The following is an 18,674-nucleotide window of genomic DNA, read 5'->3' as shown; positions in this document are numbered from 1 at the left end:
TTTAAGCTAAAATATGCCTTTTATTAACCTGATTATTTCAGAAATAATTTCATTCGTATTATCATACTGTAAAAATATTGCATGAACGAAAAACTGTCTTCATGGTTACTTTGGATTTACATCAGAGAAACTCATTAATGATCACGGCTTTTCCTATAATGCTATTAAAAATTTCAGTTGCAGAAAGTTGGACCAGCAATGTAATTGAGTGCAAAATCCACCCCTTATACCTAAAATTAATATTAGAACCCTCTATTATTAATTCAATCTTTAAGATATTATTTCCTTCTTTATAAAGTAGTTCAACTAGAAGAAAGTAATCCTATTATACAGTGAATGTATAAGTTACATAAAAGAGCTAGAATAAATACAGTGGACCTCCTCTTCTCCATAATAGTTCAGATAATATTTTACATTAACATTTTAGTATTTAATTACTTGGCTAATTGTAGAATGTGCTAATTTTTTTGCACATATCAAAATGAATATTGTCTTTAATTTTTAAAGACATCTGAATATGACACTGTCTACTTCTGATTTGATCTGTAGAATATATATATATATATATATTTCAAAATCCAGTTTACTTTGGAGATTAGTCTAATGCAAGTATTTTATTTAAGTGGGAATTCAGTAACTTGATAACATATAAGCAGAGGTAACAACCTAATGCACAATTCTGTATGGTTTCAAAGTGCATTCCTGAAATCTACTAAGGAGATCTGATGAGCTATGGAAATTATTACTGTCAATATGTAAGACATTACCTATTCAGTTCATATCCAAACATATGTTCCAGATATTGAACTAAATCTCCTGGAGTATAGATGTTCCTGTGAGTCATGTAAGACCTTTACTACTAATGCTTAAACTCTGATAGTTCTGAAAAAAATAGCTAAATGTGTGAAAACATTGAATTTCAATAAAGGTCTTTCCCCAAGATAGTGTAATATAAAATAGACCTAAAAATAATTTTTCCATTTTTATAGGATTTTCATTTTTCCTAGGATAAACTAAGCTTTAACAAGGAATGAGTCGACAGTTTAACTCTTCACATAGACCTTATTCTGTTTCAGGAGTTCCTGAAAAGGAGTGCCTGTTTGACTAACCGTAAAATTCTCTGCTGGCAATGATGTAACTGTCCATATAACTTGTTCCATTGTGTTATGATCTTTACCATTATTACAGTATTACCTTATCTGTACTGTCATTCTTAATTTTCCATGCAGTTTAATTTCTTTGCTGATTGTTCATAGTGGGTGCCAAGGCCTTAGTGGAGTAAAGCTGAATTCATTTTTCTTCCATCAGCCTCCTCTTCATATTTAATGCTAATGTTAGACCCATTTCAGCTGTCAGAAATTACCTAGTGGCCTGCCCCTGATGCCATTTTAAACAAGATTATTCAGTATGTGACAATCCCCAGAGAAAGTTGCATTCTCCATATAATTGTCAATTGTCATTTTACTGTGATGTTGCAAGGGAGATAATATTTTGGGGATAAAGTCTTAAGGTAGAACAAAACAAGAATTAATTTTATATTTTATCTTTCTGTAGGGTGCTCCTGGACCTAAAGGTGAAAGGGGTGAACGGGTAAGTCTGTGTTAACATGTTAGTTGTCTCTTTTCTGGTCCAGCTCTGTATTGCATAAAAAGCTTTCTCCAACAATTTATTGTTCTCTGTGATTACAAGAATACAGGAGTAATAATTTTCTCTGTGCAGTCAGGCAAACTAACTTTTTTTGTAAGCTATTTTATGTAGCTAATAATATGACACTGCTTGCTTTCGTTATCCAGGGTGATCTCCAGTCTCAAGCAATGGTGCGTGCTGTTGCTCGTCAAGTGTGTGAGCAGCTCATCCAGGGTAAATACGTTGATAATTCATAAACTCCTATCTCTAGAATAGATCTTTTTTGACACAATTGCTCATAAATGTGATGCTTTTCAGACAGTCCAGGTGGATCTGTTCATTTTAGGGTAGACTCTCAGTATTTCTGGTCCAACTGAATTTATGCTGAAATAAGCTCAGTAGCAACTGAAAAACAGCTTGAATTTTTCCAATTTATTAGAGTGTACAGAAGAGATTTTACAGTTTTGCAGATATCAAATAGAAAACAAACCACCAACGCAACAAAATGAAATTCTACACGATAGTTGTCCTTCATCTCTGTATATTTCTTAAACCACTTTATGTCTTTGAAGTTCCCTGGCATGACAGATCACAGCCCTGGGGACCTCTGTTCAAATTTAGCTGAACTAGATTCTCACTACGTATTAAAAATGTTGATATTTTTTCTTGACAGGTCATATGGCTAGATATAACTCAATCCTGAACCAGATTCCAAGCCAGTCTGTCTCAACACGAACCATTGCAGGGCCTCCTGGGGAACCAGGTCGTCCAGGGGCTCCAGGGCCACAGGGTGAGCAAGGATCACCAGGCATGCAAGGGTTTCCAGGAAATCCTGGTCAACCAGGAAGACCGGGAGAAAGAGGTAGGCTTCATAATTCACTTTCTAAAGTAAACCTCAATTTCCTGATACGCTGTGATGAATTCTGTCTTCTGTATAAACATTTTGTGATGGCAGTGTTTTCTCTCTGCTTGATTGTTGAGTTCATCACAGACCATAACGTAAGATCTGGAAACTCTCAGGACATAAAAGCAAGGTACACTTGTAGTTTGACAAAATCATGGAATATCCCAAGTTGGAACTGACCCATTGGAATCATCATGTCCAAGTTCTGGAACAATTAAAAAAGAATTAAAAAATAAATAATAAAAAACATAATTAAACAATTAATAAACATAATACAATGATTATTAAGATCTACTTTTGAAGTCTGGAAAGGTTGATCAGAGGAGGAAAAAAAGTCACAGTTTATGAGGGTTAAAAGTATCAAGGAAGGAAATGGTAACATTACTGCAATTAACTGTTCAAGAATTCTCTGTGTTCTTACTTCTGGTCTCTATCCCTTTCTTATGTCCTCCTCCTGCATTGTATATAAAAAAAAAAACAAGTTCCATGTTTTTATTTCTTTCTCTGTGCAACCTTGGCAGTGTTTGGTACTAACCTCAGCACGGAGTAGATCTGTGTTTGTAGCGTTGAAAACCATCACGTGAGGAAGTGACCAAAAACCAAAGTCACAGATATGGTATTGAGGAGCAAGGAATTGTTAACTGTGGTTACTAAATCTGCCAGCTGAGTTTTTAAAACCAAATTGTCACGAAGGTTGTTCAAGACAGGGATTTAGTAGTTCCGGTTCACAGTAGACATGATGACCAAAGTTAAAGCATTGTTTTGTAGAAGTTGTCTTTTGTGTCAGACTTTTGTGTCAGACTTTCAGTTCTAACTACCTTCTTGAAATAAGAGGCAAAGTTTAGGGTAATGGCCTCTCAGTCATGGTGCTGCCTGCTCCAGCTGACAAAAGACTAGACACAATCCAGAAAGAGAGGGAGGAGGGGACAGGGAAAAGAATGGATGAAAATTGGAAGACGCAGTAAGTTAAGGACTGTCTTTAAAAATGGTGACCCAAAGAATGAATGAAGATTTCAGGGGATTTACTCCCTTAGTACATTTTAAAGAGCTTCTTAGGCAGGAACTATTGAAACACAGAATATGCTGTGCTTTCAGGCTATGAAAACAGAAACTTGTCCAGCATTTATCATGCATTTTCCATTATAACCACTGCTGGTAATATTAATCTTTAGGAAAAAAAAAAAAAGAAAGAAAAGATAAAATGTACATTAAAAAAAGTGATTGTAACAAGATAACACACCACAATGTGGTCTTTGTGTTCCGTTTTTCTCTCTGTAGATAATTGATGTTAGAAGGGACTGATTTTGACAGATTGCTTTTGAAGAGTTTCATAACTTAGTAAAGAGCAAGCATTTACTGAGCTTGCTTTGAAAAGTATATTCGGTCAGACAGAACTCTGTGGATTTTCATGAAATGTGATGCCAAAAATTGAGAGTGCTTTACTGAATTTACAGCTCAAAAGAAAAGATTGTTTTAAGAGTCAAGAATTTATGTATGAATTTAAAGACAAAATAATTAGCAATTTTACTTGAAATGAAACGTATTTATGATTCACATAAAAACAACCACGAATAGAACCTGGACAGAAAAGAATGGAGCTCATTCGGAACACGGGAAGGAAGAATTTATTAGTCCTTAAGGATTTCATTTCTTCAGAAGAAATGGAAATTTTAGACTGATTCATGATGGACGTAGTAGCAGTTTATTTAACTGTAAGATACATTTTGGTTTGTACAGATCCTGGGATATTTCATAATCCTTTTCAGAGAATCCTAGAATCACTTGAGTTGGAAGGGACCTTTAAAGGTCATCTGGTTCAACTCCCCAGCAATGAACAGGGACACCAACAGCTAGATCAGGTTGCTTAAAGCCTTCAGCATCCAGCTTGACCTTGAGTGTCTCCAGGGATGGGTCTTCTACCACTTCTCCAGTCCCTCACCACCCTTATTGTAAAATATGTCTTTCTTATATTCAGTCTAAATCTCCCTCTTGTTTAGTTTGAAACCTTTCATCTTCACCTGTCATAAGTTCATAAGTTCATAAGGTTGGAAAGGACCTATAAGATCATCTAGTCCAACCATCCTCCTATCACTATCTCTACCCAACTACTAAATCAAATCCCTTAGCACCTCATCTAAACGCTTCTTGAACAGCGCTAGGGATGGTGCCTCAACCACCTCCCTAGGCAGGCCATTCCAGTGCCTGACCACTCTTTCAGAAAAAAAATGCTTCCTCAGGTCTAATCTAAATCTTCCCCGGCGCAACTTGTGGCCATTCCCTCTCGTCCTGTCAGAACAGGCTTCACAAAAGACTCTGTCCCCTTCTTTCTTATAAAGCCCCCCTTTAGATACTGAATTCCTGCCATCAGGTCTCCTCGAGACCTGAGCCCCAGCTCACTCAGTCTGACCTAGTAGGGGAGATATCCCACCCCTTGCATTATTTTTGTGTCTCTCCTCTGGACATACTCCAACAGGTCCGTGTGTCTCCTGTACTGAGGGACTCCTCATCTGGATGCAGTGAGGTCTCACCAGTGCAGAGCAGAGGGGCAGGATCATCTCCCTCAACTTGCTGACCCTGCTATTTTGATGCAGCCCAGGATATGGTTGGCTATCCTGGGCTGTGAGGGCAAGTTGTTGGCTTATGTTCATCTTGGCATCCATCCACTATCCTTTTCAACATGGTTGTGCTCAGTCCTTGGCAGGATCAATATCAGGGGTTGCCATGACCTAAGTGCCCATTCTTGCACTTGAATTTGTTGAACCTCACGAATTTCTCCTGGGCTCACAGCTCGAGCCTGTCTAGGTCTCTCTCTGGATGGCATCCCCACCCTCAGGCATGTCAACTGCATGATGCAGCTTTGTATCATCCACCTTGCTGAGGGTGCGCTCAATTCCACTGTTGATGTTATTGATGAAGATTAAAGAACACTGGTCTCAGTGCTGACCTCTGAGGGACACCACTCGTCACTGATTTCTATACAGACACTGAGGCATTGACTGTGTTCTTGCAACCAGTTCATTGAACAGTCCACCCATCAAATCTGTATTTTCTAGTTTGGAGAGAAGGATGTCATGGGAGACCATGTTGGAGGCCTTACTGAAGTCAGATAGCTGACACGAGTGACTCTTCTTGTCCATTGATATCATAGAAGACCACTCAATTGGTCAGGCAGGACCTGCCCTTGCCTTGCCACTTTCCATTGGATTGCTCTAAGCTAACCCAAAACACAGCAGTAAAATGTAAAACTTTTTATTTTTGACCATGATTGTGGAGATTGATTGCAAGCTTACTGTATTCTGACAATTCTCACTTCATTTTAATTACATATTGTACTGTGAATTAGTAGATAAAAACTGCTTTGCTTATGGATGGATTTTTTTAGTTTCTAGTGACTGCAGAAGGGAGGGTAAATGAACTCAAAACCTATCCGTTGCTGTGTTCTGAAGTGTAGCTTGTGTTTAACTTGCTCAGTGAGTCACAATTTATATTCCTGTCATGAAGATCTCCAGCCAACCACTTGGAAGTCCTATGAGCAATGTGTTTATTTTCACTGATGTCGCCAGCATTCTGGATGTATATAAAGTTAATTTTACATTCAAAAACAGTGCCAGGTTAGCCTCCATCCTTAAGTACAGTTAATATACTGGAACTGTGACAGTAGTGTCAGCAGAGCATACCATAATGATATTAGGAGGAAAAAAATGACCTACTTATTTTCCTTCTAGGATATTGCTTTTATTTTCTCCAAGTTCAAACTATTGGAATTGCTGCAAGAACCTGTCACTGCTCTGAACTGAATGGAAAGGTGTTATAGCAGGAAGAGGAAAAGTCAGGAGCAGCTAGATACTTCCTCTTACTCGTCTCCCCTGCCCACCAGCCATTCAGTCCAGGCCTTTGAGAAGTGGGAACTCCTGAAAACAAATGCTAAACTGGTTTGGTTTTATGCTGTGGAGAGGGCTTTACTGGAAAATGTCAGCAGCCAAAGGTTTTGAAATCAGTGAACTTCCCTGCTAACTTTCCTGGCCAATAGCTTCCTTTCCTTGTTCACCTTGTCACTCTGCCAAGTGTTAATCCTATGTTTTTGGAGGGAGATGGATTGAGAGTGTGTCTTTGAGTTCCGTTAGAAACCTCCACTTGAACTGTTGGGTCCAGGATGTCCCATTCCTGAATGTATTATCTCACTAGGAACACAATGAGCGAGCCATTCCAAGAAAGACCACCTCGATGAGAAAGGATAAATCATTCTCTTGACAGATTCTGTTTTCAGTGTCTTTTGTCTGCTGAGATGTTTTTCTTTTCCAGTGTAGACGTTGGTGAATGGATTGGGATCACGGTAACACATTTATTACTTAGGTTTCTAATACTGAGAAAGGGAACATCTCTAGCCATCTTTATTTATTAACATTTTAGTGATGGCTCAGCAGACCACTGAAATAGTGATTAAGGAGGCCACATTGTCTTACATATGTATTATAATACATAACCCTAGATAAATTACTAGAATTTTTTACTCCTACTTAATTGCACAAACATAGGAGTACAGAAAAACCATATCCAAAGTGATTATTCACAACCCTGATCAGTTATTTTAACTAGTTCACACTCTGTTCCATTTTTAGTGTAACTAATTCCAACAACTTTTGTTTTAATTTTGTGTTTATGAACGGGAACTTCATGAACTAGTGTCTGCCTTCTGAGTGCCCATTCACTTCTAGCTTTCAAATGCTGTGGAAATGTCATTGCTCTGTCACTGCTTGGACTTCTGCTATTGTGCTGTCCAACTTCATCTCTTTCTATGACTGGGTGACCAGACAGGTAGATGAGGGAAAGGCTGTTGATGTAGTCTACCTGGACTTCAGCAAGGCCTTTGACACGGTCTCCCACAGTATTCTCCTAAGGAAACTGGCAGCCCGTGGTGTGGACAGGTTCACTCTTCTCTGGGTGGAGAACTGGCTGGAGGGCCGTGCCCAGAGGGTAGTGGTTAATGGAGTTAAGTCCAGCTGGCGTCCTGTAACGAGTGGTGTCCCCCAAGGGTCAGTTTTGGGGCCCATCTTGTTTAATATCTTTATTGATGACCTAGATGAGGGAATTGAGTGTACCCTCAGTAAGTTTGCAGATGACACAAAGCTGGGAGGATGTGTCAAACTGCCTGAGGGTAGGGAGGCCCTTCAGAGGGATCTAGATAGGCTGAACAGCTGGGCTGAGCTCAATGGGATGAGGTTCAATAAGACCAAGTGCCGGGTCCTGCACTTTGGCCACAATAACCCCATGCAATGCTATAGGCTTGGGGCAGAATGGCTTGAAGAATGTAGAGAGGAAAAGGACCTGGGGGCGTTGGTTGATGCTCGGCTCAACATGAGCCGGCAGTGTGCCCAGGTGGCCAAGAAGGCCAACAGCATCCTGGCCTGTATTAGAAATAGTGTAGCCAGCAGGAGCAGGGAGGTGATCATCCCCCTGTACTCAGCTCTGGTACGGCTGCACCTCGAGTACTGTGTTCAGTTTTGGGCCCCTCACTACAAGAAGGACATTGAGGCCCTGGAGCGTGTTCAGAGAAGGGCAACAAAACTGGTGAGGGGTCTGGAGCACAAGTCTTATGAGGAGCGGCTGAGGGAGCTGGGATTGTTTAGTCTGGAGAAGAGGAGGCTCAGAGGAGACCTTATTGCACTCTACCACTTCCTGAAGGGGGGTTGTGGTGAGGAGGGGGTGGGCCTCTTCTCCCTGATAAATAACGACAGGATGAGAGGGAATGGCCACAAGTTGCACCAAGGAAGATTTAGGTTAGACCTGAGGAAACATTTTTTTTCTGAAAGAGTGGTCAGGCACTGGAATGGCCTGCCTAGGGAGGTGGTTGAGGCACCGTCCCTAGCACTGTTCAAGAAGTGTTTAGATGAGGTGCTAAGGGATTTGATTTAGTAGTTCAGTGGGTAGGGATGGTGATAGGAGGATGGTTGGGACTAGATGATCTTGTAGGTCCTTTCCAACCTCATGAACCTATGAAGTGATGCACAAAACTTAATGGCTGCTCATTCCATCACGTTGTTATTAACGTACAGTGAATACATACACTGTCACTTGGAAAGCCACAGTGCTCGAGTACAGCTTCATCTGTATTTGTATTCTGGCTTTATATCAAAGAGTTACTTAAATATGTGTTATCAAAGGCCCATGTCTATGGCACTGATGGCAGCTATTCAGTGGTCCAGTGGAATTAAATGAAACTTGCCAGTTGAGTCAAATATTTTTATTTCCAGTTTCAGCTTCCCCTAGACAATAAATAAATAAATAAATAAATAAAAATCTCGTCTTATTATACATTATGATTACAATTATACATCTTTAAAAGAGGATAACTTAAGGTAGCAGTTTAATTTTTCTCAATTGCAGCATGCAGTTCCCATCGAAGGGCAGCTTTCTCTTAAAGAGACATACTTAAGGTTTTCCTTTGAGGAGAAACCATGAGCATTTGATTTTCTTTTCTAGAGAATGTGCTCATGATCTTGATTTTGTTTTTAATAACTGATGCTATCAGGGAGATCTTTAGTAGAGAGTTGGAAATAATTGATTTCAGTTGCTTGTGATCTCCACGGGGCTAAGCCCAAGCCATTGCTTATTTTGGATGAGAAAAAGGCTTAAAAAAAAAAGAAGTTAACTTGGAGAAGGAAAGAAGGAAAGACAGAGAGTACTGTTAAAGTATGTCCAGAGCACAGTATGAAAGTTATTACTAGGATGTGAAGAACTCTAACTCAAATGACATTTTTTGATATGCACTTTTAACCCTAACAGTAATTAACCATTGCAGTAACATACATGGAGAGTGGTGTCTTTTCTGGCTGATTTTCTATAATAATATGCAAAGAAGGCCTCAGAATAAATGAATTTTGAATGTTGGGTTATTGATAAGAGGGAGCCATTAACTGTGACCAAGAGGTCTGTGAATGGTAATTTACTCTTACTAAAGACTTGTGGTGGAAAGTCTATTAGTGGAGCTCATAGAGCACTCAATTTTAACTCGTGTGAGTTTCACCTTAGGAACTGGTTATTCTTGTTTCAGTGTTTTATGTTCTCTTTCACTTGGATAAACTTTTCTGGAAAACAAACTGAAAGAAACCTGATGCAGACTTGTGTCCTGGCCTGCATTATGTTTGCTTTAAGAACTAAATATCCATGTGATTTTAAAGAAAGTTTGACCCCATGCAAGAGCTTTATAACTTGTTCCAGAACGAATATTTTATTGTTAGCCTGAGTAGGTTTGTTCTTTTTTTACCATTTCTTACTTGAATTTCTCCTGGGAACATCATGTGTGGATGTGTCTACTTGTGTATATAAATAATAATATCTGCGTGCTTGGAAGGCTCTGATCTGAAAATATTGTGGCAGTTGCCTTTGAAGTCATTATTTAATGTTAACACAGAGTCAGATAAACAGCGGTACTATTGCTAAGCATCTGTGTAGACTCAGATGGTTACCATGGGTCAATCTTTTTACGTTTGAGGCAATCCACACAAACACACTTTGCCTTTTGTAAATGCCAAACATCTCATACAGGGCAAATATGCAAAGATACAATTTAGATGAATTTACATTGTTAAAAAGCCTGCAGCAGAAGTAGGGAATTGCAGTTGAGGAGACTCTCCATGTGTTCAAAGCAAACCAGGGCTAAGCAAATTTTAGATATCTGGAAACTGCGTTTGCAATGCAGGACAAGACATCAGCATGAGAATGCCACATTTAAAATGGGTAGAATTCAACTGCTGGTTACAGAAGATGTGGCTTTGACAGGTTCCCCCGTGACTATAAACGTGGATTTGAGCATATCTCTGGCACCTGGGCCCACTTCTTACATAAATGGTGGATGGTGCAATGCAGTCACTCATCAAAGGTTCTGGATAGCATTTCAGATTGAATCTGCAATCTGTGTACTAACTAAATGTCACATTACAAATATGAGGCTCTTACTGGACTGGGAAAACACTCTGAGAGCAGGAATCTCATGTATTACATTGCTAAGAACCCAGGAGAAAAGATGCTGGCAAATCTCAGGATACCTGAGTAATTAAAACACTTAAGACCCATTCACCTTCAGCAAAATCTTGCAGTTTTGCCAGACGTTGCTCATTACCTACCTTCAAAATGGCAGGAGGGAAAACTATTGTTAGAGAAATCAGTGGTGTACAAACAAGGTCTGATGTGAAGGATGTTTGATAAAAGAGATGCACTCAGATTACCTGAAATGAAGCTCTACTGGAGCAAAGCTGGAGAGGATGTTTGAAACTGAATTCCTTTTTCACTTTCTGTTACCACTGGGACAAGGTGCTGTGGCTCTGTCTGATAGTCCTCTGTGCTCAATATCAGATCTTGGAATAAAGTTGGAAACAAGGCCTCCAATTTCCTGGTAATTTTTTCCTCGTCTTTATGGCCTTAATTAACATAGTCATTGGAATTAGCAATGAAATTAGCATTCGGAGCTGGAATGATCTGCCCAGGGAGGTGGTGGAGTCACAGGGAACATTTAGATGTTGTGTTGAGGAACGTGGTTTAGTGAGAACTATTGGTGGTAGGTGGGCAGTTGGACTGGATGATCCTGTGGGTCTTTTCCCATCTTGGTGGAAAGGTCAGAAGCACTGAGGAGAGAACATACAGTCTGGCAATGCAGAAGCGGGATTTCAAATATATGCCAGCATGCATCTGAAAAGCTACAGTGGGGCTAGGTCTCAGCATGGGGGAGAGAGGTCTCATCGTGGCAGAGCTATCTGGTCCTATTGTCTGGACTTGGAATGAGTTCCTGGCTCCTCAGGTGGCCCCATATAAGCTGGAGAATGAAAGAACTGATGAAGGGGATAGGAGCCCCATGAAGCCCTACAGATCTCATACCTGGACTGGTGATCATACAAACTGGTGGGATCATAACACTGATACCATTTAAATCTTTCATTGTACAGATGTTTATCTGTATCTCTAGATAAGTAGATAAGTACATAGATAAAATGTGTGTGAATCCTTTCCCTAGTGTGAATTAATCATGTCCAGTCCCTGAAAATACTGTGTGGGACAACTAGATGCTCCTGAAATTTGCAGCTGGAGAAGAGGTAGCAGGAAATACAGATTTTGCTGCGTTTCTTTCCGTTTCAATTCCCTGTCATCTTCTCAAAGAACAAAGAGAACTCATTTTTCTGTGGCCAAGAGACCTGCATACTGCAGGTCTAAGCCACGCAGGGAGAGGGAAGATGGAGTGAAAGCTGCCTGTGGTGCAGGCTCTGCTCTCAGTGCTTTCCGTGAGCTGACTTCCAGCGTGCAGCTCTGTGCAGAGTAAGAACGTTGCCAGCAGGTTGAAGGGCTCTAAAGTGACTCTCAGTTTTCACACTTAGGCTTCCCACTCCCCCTCTGCTTCTACCTTTGTCAAAAGCCCAGCAACCAGCTTGACAGACAAATATACACCACCAGATTGCTGTTCAGTAAATCCTTATTTCGACAGCTTGTGGAGAGCAATACATTGTGAGTGATGAGTTTTTATTACAGTATTTTCACGTTTAAAGTTTATTTTTGTTTGCATCCAGCAGAACTTAGCTTAGGAAAAAATCTGATGTGGGCCCTTGCAGAAACAAAGGTGGAGACATGGACGCCTGGAGGTGTCCTCCAGAGGTTGTTCCCTAAGATGTGACAGTTACTAAGCAGGAGGGAAGGAGGCAGCCAGTTAGGTGAAACTGGAGACCACGTCTCATCTAGAGTAGCAGCACTTTTTTTCTGTCTACTTTGTTTTTATGAAGGAGCTCTATATTAGCTTTCATTCTGAAAGCGTGGAAGCTGTGAAGCAGTGAGAGCAATTAGCAGTGTTGGGAGGTCTGAAAAATAAGGGGTAAGGTCCCACAAACCAGCCTGGATTTTGTCTTTGAACCATCCAAATCAAACACAGACTTTATGAGAGTTTCCAAGTCGCCAGTGGAAACTCATGGTCTGGAATTTGTAGTTTTGACACCTACTTCAGTTCGATACCACTCTTTGTGATTGCTGCATGTAGAAAGTGTTTTTGTAGGATGCCAAAATGGTGGGGCAGAAGGGGGATGGAAAGCTGGAAGAATGTAGCACCTTGTCTGCTTTACTAGATCTGTGCTCTTCACAGATGAGACCCAATGATAGCGATTTGGGTCCAGGAGTAAATGGAAACTCAAGAGTTTTGTGACCGTGAAGCTTTTAGACTCAACTGTGGGAACAGGTTCCATCTGTGCTGAGACTTTTCTTGCATTTAGGCAGCCTGAGGCCCTTCAGTAACCCATAGTAACTGCCCATTTATGTGTGGAACCATCTTCTGCTGAACAACTGGTGGGTAAATTCCTGAAGGGAAATTAAACTTTTGTTTAGGGCTGTTTTCTTTCTTTCTTTTTGTTTCCTGGGCCACACAGTAGTTTGTAGACAGCTTTGTGAGGCTCTGAGGATTCTTCTGCTCACTGTACTTGTACCTTGGTTTAGTCCAGAAGCACTCTTTGAAAAGGAAGTGCCTTTGGGAAATTGGCCTATGCCCCTACATAACACCTTGAAGCAAACATGACAGCAGCAGGAATGTTTAATGCCTCAGGAATGCCGTGATCCCCTTGTGAGTCCATCGGAGAAGGGAGGAAAAAAGAGCCAAATAGGTGTTTATTTTTACCTCCTTTCTTCTCTTGCATCTGTTTTTAAGTGAAAAGTAGTATGTGGAACTACGGCCCCAGTTAAACAATAAACATTGCGCAGCTTTGTTCAAAATGTGACTCTGTTGAGTGCTGTTTCTTCAGGTTTACCAGGTGAGAAAGGAGACAGAGGCAATCCAGGTGTTGGAACTCAAGGACCCCGAGGCCCACCAGGATCTACAGGTAAGGCTATTACGTTTGAGGCAGTTGGATTAGGCTCCCGTGGCCCACTTGCAAAGCATCTAAGATGTTCATGGCTGTGCCCTCCACTTCTAGGACGTTGCAGAAGAATCAGTCATTGGGCACCTTACTTTGTTGTAACCTTCTTACTACGTAATATGACGCTGTGACGTGGTACGTGGCAGTATCATCCGTCATGTTAGTTTGCTTTTCAGAGATGACATCCGATCGGTAAAAATTAATCTGGATTAACTGCATTTGTCTTGTAATTCACTCAAGGTCAACTGTAACTTGACAGAGAAATGTGTATTAATTGAGCCCATTAACTGAAGTGAGTTATATTTGGTTCCTGAAAAAATGGAGGCTGAAACGCATAAAATTGCGCTGACTTTGTCAGGTTGTTCTTTCCATTAGAGTATCGATATCAAGGCACAGTGCTACCCAGAAGGCGAATTGAAGCAGTGTGGGTGAAAGGGAGACCTATGCATGTGGCCCTCCCCCCAAGAAACTGCCTTTCCAAACGTCTGACACTTCGTGAAACATTTGTGCTTTGGAAATACTAGCATAAATGTCTGGCTAAGAGCTTTCTCTGGCAAGGCAGACAAAGCAACAGCCAGAGAGGAGGCTTGTCAGGAGCAGGGAGCAGTTTGGAGCCTTTCCCTCAGCACGTGTGGGGGAGCTGGAGCAGAGAGGCCCAGCCCCTGTGCTCGAGCTATCTGCCACAGGTATTTGTAGCGCACTCCATGCCATCGTCTCCTAGCACCGGGCCTGCAGCGCTGCCAAGGAGATCAACCCGCTGCCTTCTGAGCCATGCTAGTCACACATTTCGTCTCCCTGTTTTATGCAGGACCTCCAGGCGAGAGCCGAACTGGCAGCCCGGGCCCGCCAGGCTCTCCAGGCCCACGAGGCCCCGCCGGCCACACCGGGCCCCCCGGCTCCCAGGGCCCCGCCGGCCCCCCGGGGTACTGCGACCCTTCGTCCTGTGCTGGCTACGCTATGGGAGGTGAGTAGGCGGCGCTCAGGGGAGGCGGGGCGAGGAAACAGCGCGTCCTTCTAACAGCCAAAGTAAGATGGAGGCTACTGGTGAACCTTGCGCTAAAATGGGATTAGTTCCGTAAAAACACGCACGTCCAGTGCTGCTCTATTTAGCAGAATGGCCCCACGAACTGAAGTTGCCCGCAGCGTAGTGACCGGAGTCCACCATCTGATTTGGGCCTGTGAATGGATGACATGTATTGGGTTTTGTCTTGTGTGTGTGTGTGTAACTGTACGAGCCTGCTCCACCTGAACGTTCTGTGCGTTGAATCCCACCTCCCAAAGTTGGCGGCAGTGGAGCTGCACATCTGTGGTTTTTAAGTTGCTCCAATTCCTCTTCCATGTGCCTCTGAACGGCATGAGAGCATGAACATTACTAAACCTGCTGTAGTGTAACCTGGAACAGGGATGCACGTGTCCGTCATTAACAAGTGAAGCAATCTAGAGAAAACGATTCTTTCTGTACCTTCTGTGTATTCTACTTTCCTTGTTTGTTGTAGCACAGAGGCCATGGGGGGAAGTTAACACAGTTATCAACAGTGACGTTGTCCAGCCTAAAATGGCAACTGATTTTAGCAAATTACTAGTTACTGCAAACGTTACACGTACAGCTTATTTGTTTGATGTTTACAGTTTAATCTGCCCGTAAAGTGATTTGTATGTTTTACTTATGTGAATGTTTTTGTTGTCGTCTCTTCCTATCCTTTTCTCCTCACTTCCCTTCCCTCTTCTTCATTTCCTGTTTTAAGGCCCAATCCCTTACAATGGCTACCAATCCAGAAGGTGAAAGACTCATTCTGGTTCAGTTCTCATTTGGCTGAAGGTCAGATATGGATGCTGAACTGCCCTATGCTTTCCGTCAACAACACTGACTACCACTATTGAACTTGCTAGCTGCTGTACATGCACTTAGCTTCTCTGCACTGCTAAAAGTTATTGGCTGACTCATTTTGTGCCTTAATCATATATTCCAGCTCATAATTGGAATAAGCTAAAGCAGGCAGATTGTGCAGTGTATAATAAGCACTGTATTACAACTGGACATAAGAAAAATTCTGGTGGTGGTTTCCAACTAACTTGGCTGTCTGTTGGTGGGTTTCCAATTGCTCCAGCTTATTAATTTTGTTAAATGTTTTCACTGTTCCTTCATGTGAATAAAAAAATGTGTATTTAAAGATTATATATAGACACACACGCACTCTCTATGTATAAAAGGTATATGTATGTGTCAATCTCCTAATGAATGCTTTAATTTTCTGCTCCCCTTCTCCTGTGTTAACCATATGAATACTCTTGGTGGTGGTGGGTTAAGGTGGATACGGTGAGCCAACTGATCAAGACATCCCAGTAGTGCAGTTGCCACATAACTCCTACCAAATCTATGACCCCGAGGACCTTTATGATGGTGAGCAACAGCCGTACGTAGTTCACGGGTCCTACCCTTTACCATCCCCGTACTCCCACTCCTCCTATCCATCACCTCATCTTGCTCAACCAGAGTTTACTCCCGTTCGAGAAGAGATGGAAGCCGTTGAGCTGAGGTCCCCCGGAATTAGTCGCTTCAGAAGGAAGATAGCCAAACGAAGCATCAACACTTGGGAGCACAACAGGGAAAACGGAAAAGAGCCCTCCCAACGAACTGTTTAGAACGGGAAACGCTTTATGTGCATCTGTGTTTGGCCCCTTGTCCAAGTGCCTAATCTGTCGTGGAAGATGTTCACAGGCTCTTATATTAAAGAAAAATACATGTACCTGACCAGTTGAAACAACAAATAAAGATAAAATTATCTTGCATGCCAGAAACTTAATATGTTAGTAGGTCGGTGCTAGATGATGATGGAAGATCACTTTCAGATCTTTCTCCAGAGTACGGTATTCAAGCTGTATCTGAAAAAATGCATCTGGTTAGTTGGTGTAGCTAGAACCGTTCAGCAGAGTTGATCATTTGTTACCTGTGTTTTTGCAGCTGACTGTGGTCTGTTAGTTTTGGATGAATTGCTTTTACTAGCAGAGTTAACACTACTAAATTCAGCAGAGAGAAGTACACCATCAGGTTTCCTTAAAACCTTTTGCAAAGAACTATTATCTTAATGGTATTTGTTTTTAACCCTCGTTATGCAAACACACACGAATGTTCTCTGGGAGTACACTGATAATTTATTGTGAACCTCTTTCATTTCTGTTTTGTATGCAAATAAAAGTGGCAAGCTTTTACTCGTTGATCTTGTATTTATTTGACTGATTTTAACTTGGAACAGTTGTATAGATCTTCAGGGGATGGAATGTAAAGGGAAGAAGAGATATTTTCCCTTTCCGGCGCTTTTTGTGCAACAGTTTTATTGTAAAGGTTGCAGGCACTCAGCTGACAGAATACCTAGCCTTACTGATAAAATATATGAACAAGTGGGGAGGTGAGATGTGAGACAAGGCAGCTGTGCCATTGGTGGATGTGAGATTTTGGATATTAACGTGCCGAAGTCAAAAGCCTGGAAGAAACAGTTGCAAAAGCAACTTGGATCATTTAATAGTGGGAGAAAGAAAAAGAACCCAACGACCCAACCACCTGAGCATAACAAAGCAATTAATGATGTTAAAACAAAGCAGATAATTTGCAGATTGATTCAGTAAACAGCTTTGAACACTCCTGAGACTAGGCAACCAGGGAAGTTTTAAGCAGAAGGTCAAAAATGTACGTAGATGGCAGATGAAATCACAGATTTTAAGTACTGTTAATCCAACCCTCCAGAGCCCCAGACAGGCTGCCCTGTGGGCCCCGCACCAGGTTCCTGCTTGCCCCTGACAAAGTTCAGGCTCTTCACACTCAGGAGGGAGACGTGTCAAGCTTTTGCTTCTGGCTACAGCTAGAAGCTCTCTTAGCTCATGACGAAGAAGAGAAACTGTGTTGAGACAGCTGCATACCTTTACTGTAATACTCTCAAGTTCTCTGACCCAGAAGTCAGCCTTGATAATAACACAAACAATTTACACATGCAACTAATACCCGTGGCTGCGTATATCCCAGGGCAATTTCCAGCTACGTAGCTGTATTCCTTTCTATGTTTTTCCACTGGTTTTCCCACCCCCGAGTCTCACCACTTTTCTTGCAGAAGGGTGATTAAGACTGCCATAGATGTGACTTCCTCATACAGTCGTGCACTTAAAGTAGAAGGTAAAAAAGGAGAAGAGAATTTCCTGACTTCACCTTTAAGCAGGTTAGTCCCCCTCTACAGTGCTGCAAGGCAGGTGTCACCTTCCCTGTGCATCCCCAGCAGCCATCCCATCCCCTGAACCTCCCCAGATGCAGGACATGTGCCCCCATTGCACATGCATCACTGTATGATGCTGTGTGAGGCTATGCACAGTGGATTAAGCAAGTGAAGGGGTTTCTTGGGTAGCCATCCTCACTATATTTTTCTAATTTATTTAAACCCTAAAGGACAGGGTTTAATTGTACTAGCTGTGCTTTATGTCTTTAATGATGGCATTAACCACTAACCAGCGTGCTTCATTTAGCATTGGCTGCATGCTAACTTCTGGTTGCAGATGAAAAAGTAATTGTTCAACAGCTACTACTGAGATACAAAAGTAATATTCAGGATTTATGCGTTAGCCAAAAGAGTGAGACACAGACACATCTGGTCAATATTTCTCCAGAATTCAGTCACTGTATAATCAGAAGTGTCTCCGATTTTTCAAGACTTTTCCAGAAGATTCAGCTGCTGACTGTGAGGTCTGTAACACACAAACAGCTGATGCCCAAATCTTACCTACATATTAATGTACTGTGCCCCTGCACAAAAATGATCTGTTTTATCCTCTGAAGAATGCTTTCAGACTTAGTTAATTTAGTTTCATAACTGATGTGGAAATGAAGCCTTGCATCTTCTCTCTGGACTGGAACTGAATAAACCCAAGCAAAACGCTGAAGAAATGCCTGTATGAAAATGAGATCACACCTAACGCATTGCTTTGGTTCCTACACGCTGCTTGAACAAAATGGAAACACAGATTTTCCTCACCAAATGCTGTAAAATATGAAAGCTAAATCACTACAGAAAACATGAAGGGATCCACTTATTTACATGACTTTGGCTTGAGGATTGTCTGTGCAGAGAAACAGTCAAGAACTCCCGAGGAATGCCTTTGGTCAGACGGTGTCACCCCTGAAATGCACGCTGTCCTTACTGCTCTGCAGTCCTCCAGCACTGTCTTCTCGGCCTCCTCTCGTTCCAAGGTGCAGATTTTAACAGATTTCTCATGTGTGCATG

General features: G+C 41.7%; 1 protein-coding gene across 2 annotated transcripts in view; it reads left to right on the top strand.

Annotated features, from left to right (window-relative positions):
• The window catches only part of COL14A1 (collagen type XIV alpha 1 chain), a 113,478-nt gene extending 96,858 nt beyond the window's left edge, over positions 1 to 16,620 (top strand). The window contains exons 42-48 of one of the 2 annotated variants that reach the window (XM_065752803.1): positions 1,555 to 1,590; positions 1,794 to 1,860; positions 2,300 to 2,488; positions 13,297 to 13,374; positions 14,219 to 14,374; positions 15,719 to 15,811; positions 15,905 to 16,620. In XM_065752803.1, the coding sequence (XP_065608875.1) occupies positions 1,555 to 1,590; positions 1,794 to 1,860; positions 2,300 to 2,488; positions 13,297 to 13,374; positions 14,219 to 14,374; positions 15,719 to 15,811; positions 15,905 to 16,053 (768 nt within the window). In that variant the 3' untranslated portion in view covers positions 16,054 to 16,620. Of the gene's footprint in view, positions 1 to 1,554; positions 1,591 to 1,793; positions 1,861 to 2,299; positions 2,489 to 13,296; positions 13,375 to 14,218; positions 14,375 to 15,718 lie in introns of both variants that reach the window. The other variant, XM_065752802.1, reaches the window with a different exon arrangement.
• Positions 16,621 to 18,674: the final 2,054 nt, after the last annotated feature.

This window comes from Cyrtonyx montezumae, unplaced genomic scaffold (assembly GCF_038088225.1).
Source record: "Cyrtonyx montezumae isolate F1298 unplaced genomic scaffold, pur_monq_1.0 scaffold_8, whole genome shotgun sequence".
NCBI classification, from domain to species: domain Eukaryota; kingdom Metazoa; phylum Chordata; class Aves; order Galliformes; family Odontophoridae; genus Cyrtonyx; species Cyrtonyx montezumae.
This window is presented reverse-complemented; position numbering and strand designations above follow the sequence as displayed.